Source organism: Tinamus guttatus, unplaced genomic scaffold, assembly GCF_059628265.1.
Source record: "Tinamus guttatus ecotype Peru unplaced genomic scaffold, ASM5962826v1 Tinamus_guttatus_pri_ptg000384l, whole genome shotgun sequence".
Lineage (NCBI taxonomy): Eukaryota > Metazoa > Chordata > Aves > Tinamiformes > Tinamidae > Tinamus > Tinamus guttatus.
The window spans coordinates 1,469,026-1,479,048 of record NW_028288918.1 but is presented as its reverse complement, the minus strand read 5'-3'; the positions used below and the strand labels follow the sequence as shown (position 1 = coordinate 1,479,048).

At 42.2% G+C, this 10,023-nt stretch overlaps 1 protein-coding gene across 2 annotated transcripts; it reads right to left on the bottom strand.

Annotated features, from left to right (window-relative positions):
- On the bottom strand, nt 1-9,906 carry NDUFV3 (NADH:ubiquinone oxidoreductase subunit V3). Of its 2 annotated transcripts, XM_088530638.1 has the most exons (4): nt 9,841-9,906; nt 9,378-9,462; nt 5,112-6,080; nt 1-2,213 (listed from the first exon to the last, which is right to left on the bottom strand). In XM_088530638.1, exons 1-4 carry the CDS (start codon nt 9,886-9,888, stop codon nt 2,047-2,049), a joined length of 1,269 nt encoding a protein of 422 aa, XP_088386764.1. In that variant the 5' UTR covers nt 9,889-9,906; the 3' UTR covers nt 1-2,046. The 2 variants fall into 2 exon arrangements, with proteins under 2 accessions (XP_088386764.1, XP_088386765.1); XM_088530639.1 differs by lacking the exon at nt 5,112-6,080.
- Nucleotides 9,907-10,023: the final 117 nt, after the last annotated feature.

Below are 10,023 nucleotides of genomic sequence, written 5' to 3'. Positions count from 1 at the left end.
TGCAGACAGGACATTCACAATTTATTTTTTTTTCTGTAATCAGGAGATAAGGGTAGCAAAAAGCCTGGTCTTAATGCAGATTAGAAGACTGGTGCAAATCCGGCAAAGGAGACTGCAGGAACCGAGTGAAAACAAGACGCCTGTCTGTTCCAACCCACTCATTCTTTGTTGATTAACTCAGCATTTGTAACACCAAACCTCCTCAGAAATAAAAAGTGCATTAGTTGAACAATTCTGACTCCAAACAGCTATCACAGATACTCTGAGTAGATTTATTAATACATAAGCGCATTAATGGACTGCATGTAATTTTTACTTCTACTGTCTAGATTCCATCTGATAATTTACAGCTTCCTTTTATAATCACAAAACAAATAGGAAAACATTTCAACAGCAGCGCAGATCAGAACTACAGGCTTCGCGTTACTGCACTGAATCTCAGTCAACGGCAAAACACAGCAGCTTTTCTGTGGCCCTTCAGTGGGTCCTTAATAAAGGAATTGTCAGAGGGTTAATTTTGAAGACCCATTTCCTTATTCTTTTTGTGTTTTCAACATTAACAGCAAATGTCTTTCCTTTTACAAGTACAGTATACGTGGTATCACCACTGGTGTGTCGAAATGGCTTTCTGTTCTCTATTCCTCAGCATGCAGACTTATACATTTGCTGATTTTAAATTTCATAGTTGGAGTCAGCATTTTGTTTGTTTGGTTTTTTACAGGCAAATAAAATTGCTTGCCAGAGGATTCTGACTTAAAATTCTGAACAGCAGATTGAAGGAGGCCTCTTGATCATTCTTACCACATTTTTACCAAGTTACAGTATAAAATTGCTATTCTACTAATTGCACAGGGATTTGTGTCCATATCCAGACAGACTACTAAAGCTGACTTCATTTTTCCTTTGATCTTGCATATCCCACTGCTTGAAAAAAGAATGCAGACAGGTGATGGAAAATGCTGGGGTTGTTGCAAGTACAACTGCTCAAAGACCAGTGAACAACAAGAAAACAAAACGAACAAGAAGCCAGAGTGGAACTAAACCCACAACAGCTGGTGGTCATCAAGGCAGTTTTCCCAGTGGGCTAAAGACTGTTACTAATAGGATGGAAAAACAAAATTTGCTGAGACCAACTGTAATCACTGATGAGTTATACATTGAGCAGTGTCTCATTTCTCATATTTTCTGTAGGACAGCAATCTTTATTGTGACAAAAATAGGAACTGAACTGCAGTTCTGTAACAGCTACTACAGGAACCTGGTTTTACAGTAATGCTATTTTTGCTGTATTTTCAAAATTATGTTCACTGGTTCTAGCAGTGGAAATGAGCTATTTCTCAAAGTTTAATCAATGTAGTATAATTCATTAGGAATTGCTTACCCGAGACTCTCTTACATTTTAAATAGTTCAATTATTGTAGAACCCTGATGCTAGAACCCTCAGCAATTAACCCAACGTGTATGTTCCCCCTTTGCAACAGCAGAGGCACCGAGATGTTTTGATCACGTTACATAAATGTCATCATGCACTTTTGTTAGTTCATCTGCTAACACAAAATATATGTTGTTGCAGGAGACAAATACTTCTTGCCTTGCTTCCAACCTACAGAAAAAATGCAAGCTCTTCAGAGCTGGGAACACATTTGTGTGTAAGGAGTGCAGCCTACTGCGTTCACAGTGATAACTACCTACAAAAATGGTGTCAATACTGAACAAATATATGTGCAAAAGCCCCTATATAACACAATACTAAAGGAATGGTCAGTATTAGAAATTTTCAGACACTGAAAAGTCAGGACAGTCTGAACTATCTCAACCATCCCTAAATAATACATACTGACAAGTGGAAAATGTATTTTTAGTCAGTGCTAATTCATTTCCAACTCGTCCATAGAAATCTAAAAGTGAGGGACTCCAAGAACCAAGAACCACTGTTTGAAAACATGTGTTACCACACATTTATTGATTTTTAAAGCAGGTAATGCAACACTGCCAAGTAGAACAATCTAACATTCTGCCCATGCATTTGTTTTAAATGTGGTTCCTTCAGTGCCTTGGTGATGGTCTTCCAGAAGATGGTTGAGGCTGCCTGAATTTTGAGAGCTCCACATTATAATCTGCAAAGGTGTAAATGTCGTATTCATGATGCTGAAGGTTCTTGTAGGTAGAGTTATCGAATTCCTCTGGCTCAGGCTGGGCAGCTGCTGTGGCCTCTGAAAAACAGACACACAGACAGTGACTGGTGATGCTCAGGATGCCACAACAGACAGCAATATTCTTAATCACAGAGTCCGCCTTCATGCACTTGCAGATCCCTCAACCAATCAACATTAAAAAATAAAAATAAATAAATAAAAGGTCAGCAAGTACAGCACAAGAACAAGTTTGCTAAATTCTGCTGGTATCTTGCATGGTTCTGAGGAAGCACATCAGTAAGCAGTAGGGGAGGACAAATCAGTGCAAATCAGGTACTATGGCACGGTTTTCAAATCAAAACTAGAGCTAATGCTGGGGGAGGAGAGATTTCATTTATACTGTGAAGAAGTAAGTCTGCATTTCCTGGCTTTCTTAGAGATACCTTGGTTTTCACTTCGGCTGGACCAGCAGTTGACACTCTTGGCAAACCAGGAAAGGCAAAGCAGGAGCACAAATGATGTATCATCTTGTCAGACCACAATGTACAGCAATTAGAAGTACTTTACAAAATGATTTTTTTTTTCATGAGGATAAGCGATGGAATTACTGAGATCTTCAGAGTTTAATTTCAAATGTGGTCATATTCAACAGTAATGTATCAAGGGCCTTTGACATAAATTTCCCTTCCTTTTTAAAAAGCTCATTCTAATACAATCTTCCAAACTTTATATCAGCTATTCTTCCTAAGAGAATAATCCTAATAAAGTTATTCAGAACTTTTTACTTCATGGTAAAGCCAACGCTAATTCTTATGCTTTTACAATATTATGCAAATTTAGGCAATACCATTTACATAAAAGGTTTCTGTGATGGGCTGACTTTACTACCAAATAAATGGCAAGAAAAAAAGCTTTATTTCCAATATTAATTTATTCTTATATACTCAGAGTTATAAAGATAGGGAAGTCATAGGCATAATATAGCAAAAAGCTTGTCATATGAATTTGTTTACAGTGATTTGTATTAGATATTATGAAGCTTTTTGTAATGCAACAGTCTGCAATAAAAATGCAAGAGCTCCAGCAACAGAACACTAGAATTTCCCTTTAGTTATGACATAATTATTGCAATGCAATACTATCAGTTTAAGAGCATGCATTCATAGCATTCAGCAAGGCTCACCTATAAAATGCAATATAATAAGCCACAGTTTTGGAAAAAAAAAATCACACATTGAACCTGTGAAAGGAAATATCCCTGTGCCTTCTGCTCAGTTCCCACTGACACAGCCCATAGGAGACAGGGCTACACACACATCAACCAGATGATGGGGTCTTTGCTGCAAATAGCCCCGAGAAGAAGCACGCGTAGGAAAGCCAACATTCAACCTGCCAGAGACAGTTGTTCCAAATCAAGAGGCAGATGCTCAGGAAGAAAAGCAGATGGACTCTCATTTTTACTGCCCAAATTCACTGTACTTGGCTTTGCAAAGGAAAAATTTATTCCTGAGTTCAGTCCCCTCACACCCCAGACTTCATCTGTGCTTTAAGAGCCAGAATTTCACAGGATGTTCTTGAAAAATGAATCAGAGGTGTATTTTTGAGTTACCATGCTTGTATTTTGCTACTTATTTAGCAGTTACAGACAAATCCAGTTTTTGCTGACTGCTCAGGAAGGCTGCATTACAAAGTGGATGACATTACCTTAACTTCAGCTTTACAATAGGAAAAATAATGCCTTTATGTCTTTGGTAAGTTTGCTGCAGAGTTTTCAGATAAGCTAAACACAGGAACATTAGCGTAGAATACAGAAAAGATCATTGCTGGTGAATATTAAACACAGAAAGGCAGTAGCTGGTTTCAAAAAGACCTCAAAAGGAAAGCAGAACAAGATACCCCTGAAGATATGAGTGAGGCTGCTGAGCACCTTGCTGAGACAGGTTCCACTCCTCACTACCCTCTGACACCCACACATTTTTCTGGCAGTGGAGGGGTGACCTTGCCTATACTAACCTCAGCTCAACAACAGAGAGAGCTTTTTGGCATAGTGGGGTCTACCTAAAGGGTTGTGCTGGTGAGGTTGTGCCCATGACGGGTGGTCAGTACAAACCTGTTGGAAAAAATGTCATGTGGGCTTAATCTGGATTCACAGTATATCAGAATAGCAGCTACTCTTTAAGAGACCTGCAAATTATCATAATCTTCACCTTAAATCATCAACACATTTTAGGGGCAAGTACTCCCTCCCTTTTTCATACTGCAGGCTGACCAAACACATTCTTACTATCTGCTCCAATGGAGAATAAAAACCCTTAATGCTTTAGCATCTAGAGCACCACTGTGGATGAAGGGGAAGAGAAGCATCATCTGTAAATAACTACAAATAGCATCTTCCAAATTATTTTTAAGATTTCCTCTGTTGACCATAAGGAGAAGCAAGCAAATAGAAATGGTACTTGAAAGCAGTGCTGCATTTTACCACTGGAGTTGGGACCAGGGAAAAAGATAAGGCTAGTTTACAGCTATAAAGAGGTCAGATTATGAACTGAATAACCCTTTAAAACAAAAGGCAGTTCTTTGACACCTCACTGTATCCTGTAAAATTATCAGCAAATGCAATTATTTGTCATTTAACCTAGTTAGACATTTAAACAGTGATATCCAAACAGCTTTATGTTATGCTGCCTTTACTTCCAAGCGGGCCAAAATCTTTTAATATAAGGGAGCAATGAGAATGGTAGCCTTGAGAGCAGTGTGCTGCCCAAGGTGAGAGCCAAGGGTAGAAAGCGACCACGGATCAGGACAGAGGCACTTGCTGATGACACACACAGCATGAAAGCAGTAGGACCGTGGGAGAGGGCTTGCACGGGACTATTTCACCAGCCATAAGCTAGTAACTAAGAAGGGTTTGTTAGATTGGGAAATAGAGCTAGGGGGACGATGAGTCAATACAGTTCAAACAATTTAAAGCTGTACCCTCTATTGTGGTGCTGTTTTCTCCAGCTTGGACTCCTGTTTCATGAATGGTCTCCTTTGCTGTAGTGCTTGCCACCAGCACTGTGCTTTCAGAAGTCACCTCTTGTGGTTTAGGAGCAGTTATTTCTTCTGCTTCAGGCTTTTGTACCCCTTTCACCTTTTTCTCTTTTCCTCTGGATATCTGTTTTTGCTTTCTGTCTTCCTGAGTCACTGACGGAGCTTTCAACTGAGCAGCTGCTGCTTTGGTAGCAATGGACTTTTTCTCCAAATAACTGGATTTAAGAGTGACATCTGTCACGTCTTGGCTTTTATCCTCATGTGGTTCTAACACCAGTTTCTGCTGATCTGCTTCTTTTGGAGCTGACTTTTTGTTAGGTTCTCTCACTTTGGGTTTTAGTGTTTTATGACTGACTGATGTTTTAGAAAATTTGACATGCTCGATATGGGAGGCATCAGTTTCTGTTCCACCTGGCTTCTTCTTAGCTACATATTCTTTGTGGTGTTTCTGGGGCAAGTTCTCTTTTGGTAGCACCCATACCTTCACTGGTACATTCTTGGAAAAAATGGAATCTTGTCTTGGAAACTCTGCTCTGGTTCTAATGGCAAATTCTGGAGCATTAACACCATCTGTCTCTTCTTCAGAATCTGAGCTAGAATCTGAATCTGAGCTGGATGAAGACGTGTCTTCCTCAGCTAACTCTTTCCTCAAGCCTCCTGCTGTTTCAGTGAGCTTCTCCTCAGAGGAGGAGGAAAGAATTACTCGCTGAGGAAATGCAACCACAGTCTTTCTTGACATGAACACCCTCAGATCTTCAACAGAAAGTTCTGAAGTTTCCTTGAGGTTAGGACTAGATACAGTCTCACCTTTGTTTGCAGATGCTGGGGGAGAGCTAGAAGACAACATTTTAGGAATTTCAACTGTTGCTCTGGTGGCTAGCAGCTTGGTGCTTCCCTGTGGTGCCACTACATCTAGGAAATGGCATAAAGAAGATTATCATCGTTGTATTTGATATCCCTATTAATTAGGGTTCTTAGTCATACATTTTTAACTTTCTGACATGATCTGGTACAAAAAGCAAATTGAAGACAATTATTATATTAAATACAAACATTATGTAATAGAAAGCTACATTTTTGTACAGATATTAAAAAATAGAGTTCTAGTTAGCAGTGAGCACCCTTTGCTCCCATAACGTTGAAACTCATGAGATGTGGCTTTTGCTCCCTGCTTGGCCAGACTCCTTTTCAGAGCTGTTTGACTCAATTCTGCAGCAATTCTGGAAATGATTGGCAAGCACCTTCTTGTCCCAGGTGAATGCTAAGATAACTCATTAGCTAACCTCTTCACATACGAGTTTTAAAGTCTATGAGGAAGCCAGCAAGGCAGAAGACCTAGCAAACAGCCAAGAACAAGAGCCAGCCTCTTGCAGCAGTCATCCTCCTGAGTGGCAGGGAGAGGTGACTCCCAAGGGGCAAGTACTGGAGTAAGAGACACCTGATGTTATACACAAAAGTACTGCCTGTTCACATGTCCATGTGATCTACCATCTGAATCATGTCTAACAGCTTAGTGCAATTTCCCAAAGACTCTCTCTCCTGTTTTTTTCAGAATGCCCACTATGTGTTTTTGCTTTGAGACCCATTCATCAAGAAGTCTTAGAACATTTCCTCATGCTGCAACTTTATTTCTTCTCCCTCATGGATACTTTCATTATGATAAAATCACCAGACAAGGAACCATAAGTGAATAGAAAGCAGCAACTTTCAAACACTTTCCCGGAGTATCAGGTGCCCCTTGGATGCTCGGGGCTAAGGATCCTCAGTAGCTGAGGCTGATCAACACTGACCATCATCATCATCATTAGAAAAGATATGGACACAAGTGACAGGGAGGACATTAAGAAGATGCATCACCACTGAATTTCACTCCAGCAAGGCCAACCCTCATAAGGACTGGAGATGTTTCCACTTCACAGTAATTTGGTAGATTTTCAGTTTATAAGGCAGAACTCTACCTGCACATTTTGGAACCCCACATCTGTTTTACAAGGTAATCGTTTTTTTTTCCCCTCACAGATATTTTATAGTAATACCTAATATAACCTAAGGAGTTTCTATAAGTAGTTCTGAACAGTAGCAAGTCTTTAGCAATTTCCAAATGAAATCATTACAGAAAAGTCAGGACTGTAAAAATAAGGTATTAAAGAAAGAAATACAGAGTTCTTAGCACACATACAGATCAGTTTACTATGCAAGTAATTATTTTGAAGGATTTCAGACGCTTATCTCCACTAGACTGTAGGTTCAAACACTGAGGCTAGGGCAAAAGTCTATAGTATAAGAACAAAATACAGCAGCAACACAGAACTGCAAGATCTCAAAAAGTACTCTTAGAGCAAGAGGCAAATGCTTCCATACCCCTGCTTTCCATTAAGGAATGAATTTGGCAGATGCTGGAACTCCTGATTTGGAAGTAATGTACTGCAAATTAGTAGCAACTTGCATTTTTGAGAAACAGTGTCTTTGACTTATATTAATTGGGGAAGGATTCGAAGGTGACAGCCACCTTTGAAGGAAGCCTGAATCCTGCAGAGTTTGGCACAGTCAAACATAGCAGCCTGTAGAAACTAACATTTGAGGAAACATCACCCAAGACCAAAGAGTTCTTCAGTGCAAAGAAGTGCACAGGAAGGCCAAGCTCATGCAATAATGCCCAGAGAAGAAAGACAAGTGAAACATGAGAAAAAGCTGGAGAAGTATTAATGCAAAGACATCTTAAGAAACCAAGAAGGCAGATTAATGCTCAAATTGAGCATTAACAGTAGAGGCTGCTAATGACTCTTCTAAACAACAGTGTTGGGGTATGTGAAGAAGATACATTTTTTTCAACTTTTAAGTGGATAACCTAATATTGTTGATCCAGGCATTTTAACTGGACACTAAATTGAAGAGCATGGCTGCATTCTGTACTGCAAGCTTTTTTCAGCTGAAGTATTTCAAACTTTGTAACACCTGATTTATACTGGGCTATTACAAAACTGAACTGACTGCCAAAATAACAACATATCCAAATCAGTAATAAAAGTATTTATTATTCCCAGATGTAACTTAGAATAGGGCTGTAACTTAGAATAGGGCATCACTACTGGGATGACTTTAAAACATGTTCCCGCTCAGAAAGCTGGTATCCAGAAATTTCAGGTCTATCCCCCATCACTGATTTCATTAGTAAACATGATCACTTTACCAAAGCAAAGAAAATTTTCACAGGCTACCCCACCTCAAAGTTGGGAGAAAAAAAAAAGACAGTCTGCATCTTGTACAACTTAACTAACCTTAATCCTTTGAAGAGGGAGGAGGAAGAGCAACTAGTTTAAAGAGGTAGCCTAATAGGTCTTTTGACACCTTCTGAAACCAGACAGCTATTGAGCAAAGAATACAGAAACTGCTGCTTAAGTAGCATGTTTGCTATTTTACCTGTTATACCTCAAACTAAAGCATCAAATAAGCTGTCACAACAATCTGTTATTCGGTCAGGCTTATACCACTCTATGCAGCAAAAGTTTTCCCAATGGAACCCACAAGCTTTTATTTGCCTTCAGCCACTTTCAGAAATCTTTTTCAAGAGCTGTCAGCAAGTCCAGTTATTCCTACATGTGGTTCCATAGAGCTCTGCTGCTCTAGCACCTGGGTCTCTAATTCTGGATAAGAATCTTATTCTTTGTAACTATTTACCAATGGCACATTTTGCACATAATATTCCCCTTTATACACACACTCACATATATCTATTCATATTTTGGCTTTGGTCAAAGACAGAAATGGTTCAAAGGACCCTAAACTTTGAATGCACTTTAAAAACCAAAGCAAGGTCAGTCTGAAAATCTATGGGGGGGCCATGAGCATCACAACTAAATTTAATCCAACAGGGCTGTCATTCTTCTCTGCAGCTTCTCAACTTTGCTGGAGGGAGCAGATATGAATATTTTGCAAATCTTTCTCTCTTTTTTTTTTCTCTGTCTGTAAAATGGGGTGCCTTTTGACCCAGCAGGTACATTTCAAAGGGTAAAGGGGACCCTGTGACACCTGAAATTAAGTTTTGCACCTCTTTACAAAAAGGCAACACACCACACTCATCGCTGTAAAATTTCTGGCAACACGCAAGGCTGTTTTCTACTGGGACGAGTATAACGAAGGCCCCTCCTGAGGCCTAGCGAAGGCCCCGGGCGGCGGCAGCAGGAGCAGGTAAGGGAAGAGGGAGCTTACGCGTTCCGGGCCGAGCGGAGGGGCCACCCGGCCTGGTGCAGAGCGGCGCCGCGCCGCCGAGCCCGCCGGCCTCCCGCCGCAGCGCCTGCGGAGACACCAAGGGCACACGGTCACTCTCGGCCGCCGAATTTGGGGGTAAAGACCGCGGGTTTGGGGGTAACGACCCCTGACCGCGCCCCCTCCCCCCAACCTCGGAGTCCTGGCGCATGCGCAGAACCGGCACCGGCCACTCCTGTCAAAGGGGACCCGCGGCGCAGGGCACCGTTACAGCGTTCCGCGCATGCGCAGCAGCCCCCGCGCCCACGGCCGCGGAGCTGCGCGGCGGGGGGAAGGGGGAAGGTCACCGGCGGGCTGTCCGCGCAGCGGCGCCGCCGCTAGGGGCCGTGAGGGGCCCGGGGCGGCGGCGAGGCTGCTCCCCGCCGCTCTGCCCGCGCCGCGCAAGGGCGACCCCCCCGCCCGGTACCTGTCGCGCGGCCGCCCGGCCGCAGCCCAGCAGCCGGGGAGCAGCCATCTTGGCGCTGTCCCCGGGGCGCCGGCGGCGGGCGGGGCTCCGCGCACGGCGCCGGCTGCGGCTCCGCCCCGCCCGGTGCCGCCGCGGCCCTGCGCTCCCCGCGCTGGACGTGCTGGCTGAAACCGCTTGGCTCCC